Here is an 18,150-nt window from a genome sequence, read left to right on the forward strand (position 1 = left end):
ATAAAAAAGGAGCTAAGCAAAGATGAACTTTCTTTACTAAGTGTCCCCTTCTTACTAGAGCACAGAGCTATGAACACTTCCTCAGGAGTCGCTGTCTACCCCATCCCATTTCCAGCATTCAGTTTTGCATCAAAGCACTTTGCTGCCAGACATTTCCTCGTTCAGATCAGTACGTCTGGTAAATATACTTTTATCTAATGACTGTTGCTCTCTCCTGTTGGCTTAATGCTAAAGACAGTCTAGACATGAACTAGGAGAGAATGCCTTTTCTTGTCAAACCATTTTTCACAATCAACTACATTCCATTAATTATCATTTCAAATACATCACACATGCAAAAACCAAGTGAAATAATAACTGAAATAAGATTTGATTTCCTATGTGTCCTAGTTTTGGCCAGAACACAGGTTATTCTATACCGCCTCACTTTGTTGCTGGAGCACGCATGGGAAGAGGAAGGGGGAACAAATGAGCAGTGCATGGCTTGGGAGTCTCAGTGAGGGCACTGAACTGGGGAGTGCCACTCCTGAGCCACGACACTGGGCAATGCACTACACAGCATGATCCAGACTGGTAACTGGAACAGTTAACAGAACAGTTGGGGATGCAGCCAATGGAAACCTAGGCAAATTTAAATTGAGTACACTGAAGAGCAAGTAGGCAACCTGTAACTACTGCACAAAGAATCCACCTTCTACCACAAAGATGTAATCTAATATCAACATACAAACTTGGAAATAGTAATTTGCTCTTATTTGGGACTACATTCTTCTAAAACACAATTTATAGATAGTGCTTTGTATCTACAGCATACATCCAACAACACATTTCTACGATAATAGAAAGTCAGTCAAGACTGGCTTCTTGAAAAGTAACACAGTTGTAATGGGAGGCTTTCAAAAAGCATTGGAAAGTTGACTAGATCCCTTGACTGTTCATTTCGTAAAATCCTGAAATTCTTAAAAATTAAGAAAACCATGTAGGGATTTTTTTTGTTACTTAACTGTCTTTTTTAATGCATTCACTGTTTGACACTATTTCCCCAGTTTTGTTGCTAAGACACTAAAAGGCTACATTTTTAGCCTTTTATTTAATGCTACAAAGCTAATGAAAGAATCTAACCTCTGGCTTTCCTCCTGACAAGAATCTTCACTCCAACCAGCAGCTTCTGATTTGTCTGGAACTGAAGAATCCAATATTGATCTTACAGTAAGGCAGCGTTCATAACGTTCCAACATTCTTTTAATCTTTTCTTTAGATACACCATGAATGTTTCTCCTATAAATTGAAAATAAACCAAAAAAGACATTTCATATTTGTGTACTACAATGACAAAAGAGAATAATTTAATAATAATTTAATAAATTTACAGTAAGACTAACCAAAGAATTCAGGGAGACAGATTAAAAGCTGTGAGACAGCAATTTTTTCTGTAACAGTGCACTAAGGTGTTGCAAACAGGACACATCAGACAAACTGCTGCTCCACTTTTCCACCCCATCTGGTCTCCCTGTACTGCAACTGGATATTCTGCATAATACTAAAACACTAAAACTGTACTAATAATGCATCTTCTTCAAGTAAGTTTAAAAAACACACTATAACAGATCCTGACAGGGATGCAGGATCTCAAACTGAGTACAGAAGACTTCTGAATTCAGTTTTCTTTCTTTGGTTTTGATTAACTCAGAACTCATTGAGCCTTGAAGAAAACCTATTCACCTATTATTTTGGTCACCTTTTGGCCAGAAAGTTTCACTACCTAAGTACCAACTAGCACTGTGTTCTGCTGCAGTTCCACCTAAAACAAGTGAATCCTGCCAAGGATAGTAAAAAATAAATTGAAAATACAGAAGAAAAGGCTTAACTTTTATTTTAAAAAGGAAAATAATCTACCATACCTCACTTAAAAAGTAGTCAACCTTAAGCTAATGCAAATTCAGATGACAACAGATATTATAAAACCACAAGGAAGGGAAGGGACCTCTGAAGACGCAAACTTCAGTCTCCTACTCAGAGGAAGTACAGTTACATCAGGTTGCCCAGAGTTTTTTTTTGTGATTTTGAATACCTGAAATGACTGAAAGTCTGCAAACTCTCTGGGCAAACTCTTTCAGTACCTAACCAATTTTAAGTAAACACTGAGCTTTTTTCTTTTATGTAATCAGAAGTTCCAACTTGATGATGTTTGGTTTGTCCTATCCTTGCACAACTATTTTTAGTCTTCTCTATAACCTTTCAAAAGGTAGCTGATTACAATATGGTTCTTCTTCAATGATCTCTGCTTAAGGTTGAATAAACTACTCTTGTTCAGTTCCATATCACCTGCAATTTGCTAAGAGTGCACTCTGTTCCAGCATCCAAGTCATAAAAAGAACATTAAAGAGCTGCAGTCTCTCCCCAGAGGGACATAAACCTTCACTTTGCACAATGATCATAACATTTGAACCTGGCATCTAGCCAATTTTCTGATTATGTTTTTGTTTGTTTTATTATTCATTTTACATAGCATTTATATCTTGCCAATTTCAGCCCTAAGTAACAGAAGGTCCTGATAAGAAGAGGTAAGCAATAATGATGATGCACAGAGGTTTGTCCCTCTTAGGCCACAAGGTGCTGACTGCCCAAAATTCCATGACAGCAGAAACACCTCAACTAATGCAACAGACCAGGATGCAAGAACAGCCCCAACCAGACGTAATTTTTGCAACCTCAGTAACCCAAAGGAACAATCACTATACCTTACATGTAAAGAACTCTAATAATGAAAACATCACAATGGCTATTGTTAACAGTTCCTTTTACATGTAACTGAAGTTGCAGAAGATCTTATAATACATACATACATAAGTCCACAAAATATCATTAAAAAGCAACTTATCACAAAAATTTTGACAGATACCTTGCTACTTCACTAGCCATTGTACTGTTTAAAAAAGCAGTACCTTTTTAAAAATCATAGCTTATATCTCTAGCATGTAATTTTCCTTTACATTCTTACCTTTCAAGTTCTTTTGGTTTAAACTTCCACCAAGTGTCTGGTTCTCGGAACATTACTTTGTATTTGAACTGCTGAGCCTGAATAAAAGAGATATAAAACAGAACATGCCACATCACCCATTTCTTATTTCTATGTCAAAGCACACAATATGCATAGCTTGCTTCCTCAAAGCTGTTTTTTGTGGTTTTGATACCTATTAAACATTTGGAATAATGCTTTTTTTCAGTGTTGCACTTTGGCTTTTATAAACTGAGATTTTTTTAAAACTGTATATGTACCTCTTACAATAAAATTAAATGTGTGACATGATGTGTCTTCTCTGAGACAATACTGCAGAACACCTCCTCTTTCCAGATACAACACACATATGTCTATGCAGCCTCTCCAAGATAAAGGAAAGCACATAGCTTACATTCAGAGCTGACCAGATGTGAACCAGCTCCAAAACAAGCAATTCAGTTACATTAGCTCAGCTATCGTGGACAGCCTTTCAACCACATGGGAAACTAGACCAAGCTACAAGTAAATGGTTCCTATATAGTCCAGTCTCCTCATGACAGAAAAGGAGCCTAAAGTCTAATCAGGAGAAACACTGCAAGTACTGTGTTGTTTCTCCCCATTCCTGTTTTCAGAAAAAATTCTTATCACTGCACTTCTGGAAGAACTTTTGTTGCATCCTGATTTCAGTACACAGCAAAATGAAAGACATAACTTATAAATGAACTGCTAATCTGGCATTTGTTAATAAATGCAAGGATAATAAAATAAACATTTTATTAACAAAAATTATCTGTGTTAAAGTCTCACTGTTCATTAATCCATTAACACATGCAGTATGTGCAGGGTATCTGCTCAAAAGCTGTCAATTATGTACTACACTCTCTGCTGTGTTTCAGTAACAGGCAAGGAGAAAACCCAGATCTACATTATAATACTTTTTTGCAATTTCAGTTAATCAGAACCAATTTCATAAAATAATGCTCTTCTAACTACCAACCAACATGGTCAATGATCAATAGCAAAATAAGCTCTAGACTCTAAAAGTGCTGATGCCCATTTAGAAACCAAGTGAAAAGGTAGGATCACTTCAACAAAAAGTATTAGAACAATTAAAAAAAAAGTAAATCTGCATAACTTCAAGCAATCTAGCAATATTTGGTAACTCCAGCCTCCAACTGGTATCTGCCTCTACATCATATTTAGGATGAAACTGAGTTTTCAAGTTGTACAGAGCATCACACATCACTCATTTGTTAGTGTTGATTACATTTTTAAAGTAGCTTCTAATTTTACTGATCATATAAAAGAGGAACAAAATTCAGTATTTTCAATAACATTTGTCTTTGGCCTCAAGAACAAAGTACTTGGCTTTGGCTTCTGGTATCTAGGTCAGGTTAATGCTCATATACCACATGACACTTGACACTGAGTCACACAACACAACATGACATAGGGCAATATGATACCATGCAACACGTTTTTTTTTTTACTCCAGACTTCCTTGTGGAATAGCAGCTAGACTGAGAAAGATACTCCCATTTTAAAACATATGTTGTTACCATGACAGTCAATAATCTCTTTTCACATTGGTCAAATTTTAATACTAACCAAAGCAACATAAGGCTTCATCTCCCATGCTTGTATGTTTGTGTTGTCAATTATTATAGGAGAGATTCTCATTTCAAACGCTTCTTTGGCTGGAAGATACACATGTACAAAACAATGCAATACAGTTAATTTCATTACAATAGGATGAACATAATATTAATACTCTTTCTCTAAATTTGTTATATTTTTACAGAGATAATCCATAATGATTAACCACTGTGTAAAGAACTCCTGCCATAGCTCGATCTGTTTCAAGGCCCTCTATTTCAAAAATCCCCCCCTCACATGTAAAGTTACTGAGATAGGCATCAGCTTTTGAATTAACGTATGTATGATAATCAAGGAATGAAAATGCAGATGTAAAATGCACCAAGATGACTAATCAATCAGTAAATTATACTAAAAAACTACATGATCACCTTAAAGTGGACTTCTTTGTTGCATACAAAATTCTTGGCTTTATAACAGTCTTAAGATTAGTCCACTCTGTAAACTGTATAAAATATGAAAAACCAAAAGAATTATCGTAATTTAAATACACAGTAATGAAATGTATAGAACCACTAACTTTGAGACACAGTACCATGTTTCTGTAGCCATGTTACAATGTGTCTGAACAATCACAGTTCTTGTTGAAGCCCACATTCATTAATTTGTTTCTCCACTAGTAGAAATTTGACAGCAGAAAAGGGACCGTGGCTCAAATTTAGCAAGTAAAAGCTTAAAAAGAATTGTTCTATGGTGAGTTTAGCACAGGTCACTGTCAAAAAAACCCTACCCAATTATGAAAAAAAGAAAAAAATAATATATTCTGTCTTGCCCTTATGATTTGGTTTAAATTTGACAACAATTTTGTGTACAACAGAAAAGATAACGAAGAGCAGGAAGACAGTTTTATGTTATTTGTATCCTCATTACTTACTGCATATGCATATTATGGATTATCCCAGAAGAAATATTTCTGGGAGATGGTGTAGACTCTGTAAATGGGACACTACCCAAAACACATACCATGATAAAAACTGAGGACAGAACACCCTTTTGACAAAGACACTGGCATTTCTAATTGCAAAACACACAATGGACAGATGACTTCCAAGTTTGTGCTCATGCTCTTTTTCTGCACATATTAAAAAATACTTCTACGATGGGATAAATACTTGTCACCTAACAAGCCAAGCAGATTTTTAAAGCACTGAACTGTAAATGAGCAAGCTAATCCCTTATTTATATCTCACCTCGTTTCCTGTTCCAGTCATGTGCTTCCCCTAAGCAATCAGGATCATAATGGTATTGTCCATGTTTGTAAAAGTAATCATCAGTACTAAGAATGATTCCATCAGGGTTATCCTCAAGCAAATTCCTGTGAAAGATCAAGATATAAACAGCTTTTTCCCCTTGTCCTCCCAGACTTTTTTTTAGTCTCTTGCACAAAACCAAAGTTATTTGGAATGGAAGCACCAAATGTAGGTAAGAGGGAAAAAAAAAAATCAACCTCCAAGCAAGTATGATCTATAGCAATTTCCCTCCTTTGTTTTTCCCAAAGGCTGAGGATTATCTAGGGGAGAAAGCTGATATTGTTTCCCTACAAGTCTCTCATTTCAAAATAACAAGGGAGGTACTTTTCCATCTACATGAAGTGTCATACTTTCACACTGACAAATATCCTGTCTTAATTGTATCAAATTCTTCAGGTGTCAGTCAAAAGGAGTCTAAGTTCAATCTAGGCTTTTAGAGCATAAGAAATCAAAAATTCCCTCCAAGAAGCTTCACATATACTACTCATACAGAAAAAGTCACACAGTTAAAGGGGAGTCTCTGCCTGGAAAGAGCTGGCATATTTCCATCAGTGCTATTTGAAGAAAACACTCAAAATAAACTGGGATTCAAAGAATACAGCAGACCTAACACTACAGCAATGATGCTCTGCTGACGAACTCCTTTTTTTAGTGATAAAAGTTAAAGCTCATCATTCCTATTTCAATTTCCACTAGGAAAGGACCTAAAAGCAACTCTGTTCTCAGTAATTATTATTACCCATCACACTGCGTGTACTGTGTAGCTGACAATTAGTGCTTATGCATAACTATTTACAAGTGTCAGAAAATTGTCTCTGCCTGTGCCAAGTCCTGTACAAGATTAAGCAATTTTTTTTAGAAGCTCACAATATAAATGGTCTACCTTGCCAAATATGATTTTCCTGATCCTGGAACACCTCTGAGAAGAACAAGTACTTGACCTATAAGTTGCATCTTTTTTTTCATCATGTGACAAACACGTGGTTGCTGTGCTTGCGAGAGGTTCAATTTTGAGTTTCTATCTTGACTTCCCCATACCTTCAGAGAAGGGTTGCCATCCCAGGCATTTGAAACCACTGGGGAGGAAAGAAAAAGTCCTTTTTCCGAAACAGGTCCCCACTGCCCTGGACTGGCAGCCACAGGAATTACAAAGCTGTGACTTCCACTGGATGGATAAAACACGGGAGCCATAAGATTCCAGTGTTGTTGAGATTGACCTGATGGTGTAGAAAAATTTAAGTTATAACCCTGCTGAGTCTGCTGAATATCTGCAGATTTTTGTGTTTTGAAACTGGATGTTTCAGGAGGGATACACGCCTCTGAAAGAGAAGCACTCTGGTAGCTGCTTAAGGCAGTCACTGCATCTTCATCTTGTTCCAGGCACCTTGAATCAGGATCTCCAGTAACAGCTACTTCATGTTCCACAGGTCTTTGGGAGGACCCACAAGAAGCAGGAGTCACACTACTTTGATCCAAAACAGTATCTTGTGTCTGATCAGAATTTTCACACAATATTTCTCCATTTGATAGTTTATGTACTTCTGAATCCACATCATGTTGAACATGTACTTCCAACAAATCAGAATCTTCCAGTATCTGTGCAAAACTGTCTGATGCAGATGGCGAGCTTGTCTGGATGCTCAGCTGACTCACTGGTGGCTGGGAACAGCAGAAGTTTTCTAAAACCTCATTATTTGTCTCTGCTTGCTGTGGAAACAGTAGGACATTGCAAATTGAATCAGATTTTTCCCATTCAGAAAATTCAGTAAAACCATCGTGTTCCACAGGGTGCTCATGTACTATTTGGCCATTTGCAGAATTAGGCAATTCTTCACCCAAGCTGTAACTCTGGAAGGCAGTTTCTAGTAAGGAATCCAGTTCTCCAGTCAGCTGCACACCAGGTGACAGCACCTTTTCTAGTGCTGCTCCACAGTAACTATGTGCTGCAGTACCTTCCCCCATTCTTTCATTTGCAATAGATCTTTGCTGATTAACAAGAGGTAATGATGATGCTGCTAAATCAAAACCCAAGGTTTTTGAAGATGCTACTCCTTTGGCATGGGTGGACAGCTCTAGAAGATGATCCATAGCATTTTCTACTGTTGGGTAAGATAAACAGAATAAAGCATGGTCAACTGAACAAACCCAAACTGATGAGCATTCAATTTTTTGTAACTTGAAAAAGCATTTATTACAACTAAAGAAACAACCAAAAGATGGTTCACCAATTCACCTTTAAACATAGCTACTGAAATTCACTTGATCCATTTCTCATTGGAAGTAAAGGCAAAACTCAATACAGGCATACTGAAAAATTACAACCTAATAAATTTTAAAATTACTAAGGAAATGCTGTCTAAAAATTACTACTTTTAATTGGAAAAAAATATCAGAGCTGGATGTTTAAATGGATACTTATTTCTAACCCATCTCATATAGCTGTAATAGTGTAAAATGAATTAAAAACTTCCAAATGATGAAAGAGATAGAAGTATGCAAAGTATGTTCACTATGGCCCACTTTTAAATGTCCAATCTAATATAGCCTGAAAAATCCAGTAGCTGCTTTAATTCTTTGTAAAGCCAGTAAATGGAGCAGAGGGTGCCAGTGATCAACATGAACAAAATGAAAAGTAGGCACAAACATCATCGGAGCCCTAAAGCTAAGCTTCTGTTTTCCTGAAAGACAGTGTAGCAAAAACTTCAAGCTCATTTAAGTACGACTCTGTCTGCACTCATTAAACAAAATCTTTGTCACCCTTCCAGCTTCTCTACTGCATGAAAACAACTTTTTAGCACTCAAATATGCTAACCTTTCTATTTTTGAACTACTGTTAACAGGACAAGGCTATACTCTATATGTTTACTGCATTCTCCAATATGCTTTAGATAAAACTGTTACTATGATAAAGGTGAATCTTATTAAGAGCTTGAAGCATGAATCACTAATTCAATAAAATTCAATTTTAAAATTAACAATTTTAACAGCACTCTCATATTTGTTCTTAATGGTTACCTAGCTTTCATACATATAAAAAAATGCCAAAATCTGCTTTCTTTGTGCACATTATTACAATAATCTCAGTTAATCACATCTAATCATATGAACACAAATTGATTAAAATGCTCCATATATGGCTTATTCCCCTAATAAGTAACTACTCAGACATTACTAACCAACTCCTCATGCGGTACTTTTTATCATAAGCAAATGATCTTGCATATAAAGGAATTTTAAAACCACAAAAGATCAGGAGGGGCTGGGTGTAAGTGTGAGAACAGCCTGCCAGAAGAGTTGGGTAGGTCAGCAGAATGCAGGGAAAGCAACTAGCTCCTTGCTTTAGCTACAGCAAGGCTGCAGAGAACTAAACACGGCAAACAGAATTCATCCTGCAGAAACTAATCCTCCATGAACATGACAAGATGACAATGCAAAATAAATGTAAAACAAAAGCTCAGTTCAAGTATGTAAAGAAAAGCAAATGCTGCCAGGACCACACATGGCATACCATCAGAAAAACTGATCTAGAACATAAAATACCCCTCCTGCAGAAACAGTTTAGGCATCTTGCAGATATGGCACAGAAACTAATTGGAAAAACCAGATTCTCCTCACAACTCCACCACTGCCTGCTGTGTGTCACGGAACAATCCACTCTAAACAGCACCTCCATTTATGGAGTACACTGCTCAATTTACCAGCCTCACAGAAACATTGTTAAACTTCAAGAATCTTATATGGTTGTAAAATTTCAAATTATTAACTCACCTACTTATTAATAAACTGACAAATATGACTGTAACAACTACACCAACCTTCTGGAGTTGCACTGGTTAAGAGCAGTCTGCTGAAACAAAACTGTAACGTCAGCTGTACATTATTTACCTTTAAAATCACATTCAGATAGAACCATATAAACCACACTAGGATCTAGGTCAGAAAACATCTCTGACATGCTGTTGAAGAGCTCTTCCTTATTGACATAATGCATTGCTTGTGCCACTAAGTGGCTTGGGTCCCCCTGGGATACAGCACCAGCAGTTCTGTCAGAATTGCCATTCTTCTGAGAAGGACTCCCACCAGTTTTCCTCTTTCGTGGCATTTTGTTTTCTAATACCCAGAGTGCTTTTTGTTCTGGTTTGCTCACATGGGGCTGACAGCACCAAACTTAAAAATCACCAAAAAAGCTCTCCTAACTGGGATAGACCAAACATAAATTGCAAACCTGGAATTAAGAAAAAAAAAACAAATCAGAAAAATTTTAATAAAATAGACAATCATGTTTTCATGTCTTCTATTTAAATAGCTAAAAGATAAAAAAAAAATACATAAGCATACAGGAAAGCATTTTCTAGATGTCTGCCTTTCTTCTTTTCAAGTGGCTGACAGCTAGAGCAGCCTTATCTTCCAGTTAACTAGACACTGAATCTGCATCTGGAAGAGAGAATAAATAAAATGTAGCTTAAAAGAGAAATCCAGAAAAAGTTGGCAATGCTAAGTGGTCAGTTCACAAATATTCCTCTGCTACTGAGGACCAGTTAACGTTATGGAACATCTACATTCTGTTAATATTCAGAAACTACTCCTCTTACCAAAGTACTGGAAGACAAAACAGATGTTACCAATCTTTCAAAAGTCTTTCATGACTTCCCCCACCCATGATATTTCATGAATAAACATTAAGTTCTTCAGTGTTCAAACACTGGCAGAGAGGTTGTGGAGTCTGCAACCCCACATATTCTCAAAACCTGACCAAACAGCCCTGCTTGAACCAGGCTCTTTCAGGGCTCAGGTTATGTGCTCCAGGCACTTCTGCTTAATTCGATTGCTAGGCTGAACCAAGTGACATCCAGAAGTGCCTCAGCCTGTGTGGAGATTTTTTTAATAGTTAAAAACATTTTACAACTGTACAAACCATAAAGCAAGAAGAGGCTTCTGTCTAACCCCCACCCCACTTCTGCCATAAAGCCTTTGAACATATCTAGTTAAAACATTACAGCATCTATAATAACTGCAATTACTGCATTAATCTTGTATAGAAAAGGAAAGCACTTATTAATTGAAATACAAGCATGGAGTAGGGCATGGCCTCCTTTTTTTCTTTACATCATATCAAAGCTCTGTTGAGTTCTTGTGATGATCATAATAAACTAATTTATACTTTTCACAAATAATTATTCAGAAGACTAGCAAACCTTAGTAAGGCTAAGAAATGTGAAGTTAATTACAGCAAAGAGTCACTATTTACCAATAACAATTACTGACTAGGCCATAAAATACCTGTTTTTATGTAAGACAGGTATTTTGCCAGTGATGATCAATTCAACATATGCAGATAAATCAATGGTAGCACTTCCATTTTCACTTAGTCCTTCTCTCCCTGGATCATTGACACACAAACAACAATTAATGTGGATTCAAACAGCAATTCTCCATGATCCTCTGTGAATCTCTTCCAACAACCAAGAGATTGAACATTTAGAAGAATGTTAAAGTCATAGAAATTTATGAAAGCAAAACAGACAACTCTAGGATTCCAGGAGTTTCTATCATGTGTATATGGACTTTAGACAGACAAATAAGACGGATATCTGAAACAATAACAAGGTCAAGGAAGTCTGAAATGCATGACAAGGAAAACAATACACAGGAAAAGGAAGAAGCAGACTTCCAAAAATAAAGGAGAAATCATAGTGGAAAATGCTAGTTGGCCAGACTGAGCCAGGCCAATTGCAGCTGTTTTTTTCATAATGCTTTTTTTTTGTTCCCCTCTCTGATTAGCCATCCTTACACCATTCTTTACTGTCATGAAGAAGTATTCAACAACGAAAAAAAAAGTTATAGCCGGTCTTCTTTTTCAAACTTGTGTATCTAATTGAGTCAAACTCTAGCCAGTATAAAACTAACTTAAACAACACTGACAGTGCTAAAAAAATGTGATTGTTCCTCACTAAAAGAGGTTCAGTGACAAAGGAAAGATCCTGCAAGGGAGAAAGTTATTCATGCACCTTGACATTACTGTGAAGCAATAGACTTTAAGGAGAACACTTCAAGTGTTGTTAGTGTTTGGATTGTTTATAATGATCAATTCTGTAAGGACATGTTGCTGAAAAACACGCTCTGATAGCAAGTCCTGTTACATATAACATCTCAAGTATAGGAAAAGATGCAAACAGGTAGTATTCAAGAGCAGGCAGAACACACAGAATAGAGGAAGAAAAGTACTGAACTACTTTCTAATTGAATTATAGTTGATACCAAAAGTATTCACTAAACTCTTTAAATCAAGGAGATTGCATTAGGAAACCATCAGCAGTAAATACAGTATTTCAAAGTCATTGTAAGGCCTTATTTTTTAAGCAAACAGACAGAGAAGTATTCTAGCCACTACTGAATGTTTACTAAAAGCATTAAGCAGCGTAAGACACGGTTTACCTGTGACCAAGTTCAAATGGCAAATAATTTATCAGTATTACTTCTCTTCATTTTTTAAGGACAGATGAAGTCTCTAGCCTTGACACAACACAAGAGTCAAACAATATGAACTAAGTTCCCCAATTTGTATACCATTTTAAATTTCTCTGAATACTTTAAGGTATCTCACTCCATACATATAAAAGAAGTTGGTTTGGTTTTGGTTGGGTCATAGTGGTAAGTTTTTAGGGTTTTTCAACAATTTCTTAATTTCAAACTATATAAAATATTTATCATGTAATGTCCATGCAAACTTTTGGACTTTTTTTAAAAAAACAAACAAATAAACATACACACATATATACTTACAAGCTGGGGAAAAAAAAATCACTATCTATAATACATATAAAATAGCAATGGCACAGAACTTACATCTTTAACTTGAATGAGTTGCCCCACAGTGGGTCCTTTCTCATCTTTCCAAAACCACCACTGACGGCACATTTAATAAAGATCTGCTGTTAAAAACAATAATGCACTCTTCTGTCAGGAAACCATCTTTCTAACATACAAATCAGATGTCAGCAGAAGTATCTGCTTCCTCCTGACAAAGGAATAATCAGAATTCAAATTAAAATTTGTAGTTTGCTCACTTTAAGCAGTTTTAACACCGAGCAATACACTTAATAGCTCTGATTAAGCACAGCTAATATCTTAAATAAGTATCCAACATGTCAAGCTGAGCTCAACTCTTAAATTTTCCTAAGGATAAGAACATCCACCTGATTCTAGTTTTTAGATGACTTATCTAAAAAAGATGACTTACATCAGGAAAAGAAATAACATAGCAAAAGAATCAGTTAGAAATAAATGTAAGTTTCCTCACTTGCCATTCCACTTGGTTCTTCACCACAGCTCTTAACCATCTTGAAAATGTCTACATATCCATGCTGGTGAAGACCAGATTCATTCCATCGTGTGGGAAATTAGGCAAATAAAACCTGGCACATCAAAATAAGATTATGTTACTTACACAGCTTATTTATAAAGTCCTACTGATGGTAAAAAACTGCACTTTGGCTCATCAAAGTGTCTGACAACTCCTAATCCATTGTGTAAATACCAAAGATGTTAGGTCTACTCAGAGCCTGACTTAATTCCAGTGTACATATCAGCCTAGAGCTTACTCTCTGCAAGTCTTGTGCTTCCAAACAAACATTTAAAAAAAACCTCACACAGCAATAAAACCACCGAACAAAATAAAATAAACATTATTTTAAAGCAATTATTAAAAAATAGACAACAACAAAAAAACCCCAAACACACAAAAAAACCACCAAAACCAAACTGAACATATACACCTAAATTAGGTAAAGAGTTTGGAACAGCTATTCTGTCACAGTCCTAACATAACAAATTGATGGCCTAAATACTCTTCACAAGAAATGGAGATACCCATCTCACATTTTACATCTAATCTCATTCCACTGCTCCAAAGAATTATAAACTGCTATCAAAACACACAAAGCACTTCACCTAAGCAAAAACTTGATAATGAGAATCCAAATTTAAAAAATAAAGAGGACACTGCAAACACAGAAAGTTATTCACCTCAACAAAGTGGCTTCAGAAAAACCATACCAGGAAAAGATGAAAAGCCATTCAATGATTTTAGAGAACAACCTTTCAACAAAGGTTATTTCCACATTTGTTCATTTGTACTTTGAGGTTTCCTGAAAGGAGGAAATCAATTAAGTATTTAAATATAAGCACAAGACGAAAAGCGACCAATGAAAACAAACTGACACAAATTCATTTTACTTTCTAGTATTTATAAAATAAGAAGCTTTTCTTTTTTTGGACAATATTTGAGTCCCCCCTTGAAAAACCTGAAGGTAAAAAAGGAGAGAAAAAAAACAGGAAATGCCTTCCAGCAGATTTTTCTCAGTAAGTGCAGGAGCAGCAAAGGAGATGGTTTGGGAGCCTTTTGCAGTCTTCCATTTCTTCCAGCAGTCAGCAATGGAACAGGCCACTTTGTTATTGAATGTGAAAATATAATATGATATCATAATATTATATATATATACACACATATATATACACACTTAAAATCTACAGCCAGATAAAGACAGTTCTTCTGAAAACACTTCAAAGATCTTTTGTACACTTTCCTTCCTCTGCTCTGTGTTATTCCCACTGGTTGTTCCAAGGTCTTGCTCAACGGTTTTAACAAAGGCCCTCCTTTTTCATATCAAGTTCTGTCAAAACCCAAGACACTGACAAATAGGTCTCATTCCTGACTAACTTGTATACACTTCCTTTATGCAATCTATTCTTCTAGAATTTTTTTCCACTTTTGTGATTTTTAAGTCTGGCCTGGGCCAGATACTTTTGAAGCTGCTGCATAAAATAAGCCTTCATTTGAGTGCAAAGCATGAACTTCACCCAGCTACACACACAGCTCAAGAGTACAAAAGTGGCACAAACTCAGCTGAAGTAGGCGCTTATGAAGTAAACACAACCTGCAGGAAGAACAGAGCCTTGTTTACTAGGAAGGACTCCAAAGCTCTTCTGCACATTCCATGTCATCAGGAGAAGTCAACCTGCAGTGGCAGTCACCTAGTGTTTGACACGTGACAGAAGCTGTCAAACTCCACATTGTGCAGTTTGCTTTCAAGCCACAAAGCTGCTCTTGCTAGAGCCCTTCCAGAGAGCTCCCAGAAAAGGGACAGGCAAATCTGCTGGATGTACATGATTAAAGTAGTGTTGTGGGAGGAGTGAAGCCACAGTGAGTGTGCTCTCCACCACCAGGTCTGCTTGAAAGGAACTACTTTTATAGTCACCTTCCTTTTGCTGCGTGCTGAAGGACAAAGCTTGGATTTTGGCAAAAAAATGCGAGTGGCCTTAGTATTAAGAAGAGTGCTGATATGCAGCATGACAAAAATTAGATAAAAATAAACAACCAGTTGTTCTCCTTGTTTAGGTGGAGACCACCTTGTTGCTTGTGGGTTTTTTTTTGCTTTGAGTTTGTGGGGTTTTTTTCAAAAAACAGTAAGAGTATCTGCAAAACATCTTTCCACCTCTAGGGGAGTTTAGAGCTTCCCTCCTATGCCCTTCTCCCATACAGCTCACAGGGCTCTAAAGCATGCTGAAGAAAGGGTTTCCCATGGCAAATTCAGCTTTGAGGGGAGACCTTCCAAGATGCAGAGCTCTTGGGCTACCTGGGCTGTCCCTAGTACAGACTCTACACAGTCCAGCTGTGTTACTGTGTCCTATGCCCAGCCTCCAAAGCGATGTCGCAGGCTGAAAGAAAAATGAATCTTGTGGTAATGCTGGTGCTTCTACAATTCCACACCTGACACTGCTTAAGATTTTATTCCAGCTCCACACTACAAATGACAGAGAGGCATGTGAAAGAAGGAAGAGAACTCCAGCAGTCCTGGAGCTGCAATTTACCCACACCATGCTCATAGAGACTATTCAAAACTCAGCCTTACTCAATTTTGACAGGCAGTATAACTGACAGCTAACTAATGCCCTAGGAATCCCATTTTATCCACAAAAATCCCATTTCATAGTATGGCATTTTTATAGTAGCAGAGCTTCTGTAAAAAAAATTAAGGCACTAACTTCTTAAAATTCAAGGATTATTATTTTTAATGGAGTTTTTCTGCATGTGAATTTAGCTGTATAAACATTCCTGAAACAATACTTGGACTATATCATCCACTTAGCATAGATTACAGACCAGTACACAGGTAGAAGTAAAAGACCAGAGACTGTTCAACACCTCAGACCTAAAACCCCCCCAAAGCCCCTATGTAACATTTTTATATTCCCCCTATATCAGTGGCTTCCCCAGATGAAATGCATTATATTAATGCAACAGAGGAAGAGGTTTTTTTAAAAAAAAAAAAAGTGTAAACAAGGCAACAAGAAATAGAGGGCAACTCCACAGCTAAAACAAAACAAAAACCAAGAAATAGGCTATTGAAAAATAAAATACAGGATTTTAAGATGTGCTTTGATGCTGTTATATTTCCCTCACCAGTTCTTCACAGTGTTCCGGAACCCAAACTGCAAACACGTGCTGCAACCATGTGATACGTGCAAGCCCCATGACTGCTGGGAAGAATGAGGGTAAAAACTTTCGACCTTACAAACGTATACCATACTTAAATTTTTCTGCCTTTCTGTAATTTTCTCCATTTATATTTCAGCCTTTGGCTTTCAAATCACAGCTAGAGTTCTCTAAAACTTTTACTACTTTTGGAGTTTTTTTGCTTAAGTTCTACAGGAATTCTCTACTTTTCACTAAAAGGTTCTGCTGCAATACTAAGACGAAGTTTTGCCCAGTTTTGTCAAGGCACTGGGTAAAATAGCATTTAAATGTCTCTTAACGGTCACACTGTCCTTAGTCTTTCAATACAGGAGTAAGAGAAGTACTGGTAAATATGTACTTTTTTTCTAGCCTTTGAAGTCTGACTGCTCCAAAGCTTCAGTGACCTTACGGTACTCGATCAGCAAAACTGCAAACGCTGTCCAAAGCACGGAGGAATACTATGCTAAAGAGATCACAACCAACCTCACGATAAATACGTTTCAGCGTCTCTTGACTGTTAAGAACAAACAAGCCCTGAGAGTACTTAGAATATTTTGATTTCATTTTAAAGGATAAATTAATCTCGCGGGCTCTGTTGTTCACGAGATGAAGTTCACGAGCACTCCGCACCGCTTGCTGCGGGGCAGGCGGCCGAAGCCCTTCCACCGACTGGCTAGCCCTGACCCTTCCTTCAGCGGCCACAGCTGCAGTCAGGGCAGGAGCCGGGATTTCTGCAGAAGGCCGGGCAATTCGGTGACGGGCGAGGAGGCGCCGCGAGCGGAGGGGGCAGGCCGCCGGCACCGCGGCGCTCACCACAGCGGCGAGGAGCGCCGAGGCCACAGGAAGGCCCCGGGGAGAGCAGGCCCGAGCGGCGGCCCCAGCCTGCGACCACACTGTCCCGGCCGCTTCTCGTCAGCAACGACCCGCGCCCACGGCCCCGCCGCAAGCGGGCGGGCGGTCAAGCTGCGCCGCCCCCGCCCCGCCGCCTCCCCTCCCTCCCGCAGGCAACTCCTCTGCTGTGACGCCGTTGACGGGCCGCCCGGACCCGCCGCCATACGGGACGCGTCGCGGGGGCCGCCCGCTTCCCGCCCCCGGGAGACCGCGGCGAACAGCTCCGCGCCCTATCGGGAGCGGGGGAGAGGCGAAGCTCCTCCCCGTCTCCGCCGCCAGACCCCGCCGGCCGTTACCTCGCTCGGCTCGGCTCAGCTCGGCTCGGGCTCGGCTCAACTCAGCTCGCTCGCTGCCGCCGGAGGCGGGCGCGGGGCTGCGGCCGCGGGAAGGGGAGGCTCGGGCGGGGCGTGCGCCGCGGGGACACAGCGCCGCTCCCCGGCCGCCCGGGAAAGCGCAGCCCGGGAGGAGGCGCCGCACCGCCCCCGCCCCTTCCCCTGCCCGCCGGGGCCCGCAGTCCCGCCCCGGCCGGCTGAGGGCTGAGGGCTGAGGGCTGAGGGCAGCTCCGCCCTGCAAGCCGGCTGGGAAACTAGCGTGGGAGGAAGGGCAGAGCTTCGCGGTGGGAGCCGCGCTGCTGCGTACGGTACGGGGTCAGGAACGGCGCGGGATCGCCGACAGCCAGCACGGTGATATCTCTCAGCCGTGTAGTGACAGCTTTCACTCTTGCAACAGAAAGCATGATTGTTTAGTTCCTGCTGCTGTTGCCCAGTTTCACTAGGCAGTTTTTAACGTTGAGGAGAGGTAAGTCCCACAGTCTGGAATGATGCCGTGCATCTGCA

General features: G+C 38.9%; 1 protein-coding gene across 6 annotated transcripts in view; it reads right to left on the reverse strand.

Moving 5' to 3' along the window:
• N4BP2 (NEDD4 binding protein 2) overlaps positions 1–17,745 on the reverse strand; it is a 36,085-nt gene extending 18,340 nt beyond the window's left edge. For 3 of the 6 annotated variants that reach the window (XR_009277545.1, XM_058837621.1, XM_058837626.1), the window contains exons 1-10: positions 13,933–14,054; positions 13,208–13,322; positions 12,754–12,925; positions 10,246–10,341; positions 9,793–10,132; positions 6,791–8,006; positions 5,848–5,972; positions 4,610–4,698; positions 3,002–3,078; positions 1,123–1,278 (exon numbers count right to left, since the gene is read on the reverse strand). Coding sequence is in view for 5 of the 6 variants with exons in the window: in XM_058837621.1 (XP_058693604.1) it covers positions 1,123–1,278; positions 3,002–3,078; positions 4,610–4,698; positions 5,848–5,972; positions 6,791–8,006; positions 9,793–10,009 (1,880 nt within the window). In the remaining variant the exon portion in view is untranslated. Of the gene's footprint in view, positions 1–1,122; positions 1,279–3,001; positions 3,079–4,609; positions 4,699–5,847; positions 5,973–6,790; positions 8,007–9,792; positions 10,133–10,245; positions 10,342–12,753; positions 12,926–13,207; positions 13,323–13,932; positions 14,055–16,906; positions 17,037–17,610 lie in introns of those variants that run through there. The other 3 variants (XM_058837622.1, XM_058837623.1, XM_058837625.1) reach the window with 3 other exon arrangements.
• Between the last annotated feature and the right edge of the window lie 405 nt (positions 17,746–18,150).

The sequence above is a fragment of the Poecile atricapillus genome, chromosome 4 (genome assembly GCF_030490865.1).
Source record: "Poecile atricapillus isolate bPoeAtr1 chromosome 4, bPoeAtr1.hap1, whole genome shotgun sequence".
Lineage (NCBI taxonomy): Eukaryota > Metazoa > Chordata > Aves > Passeriformes > Paridae > Poecile > Poecile atricapillus.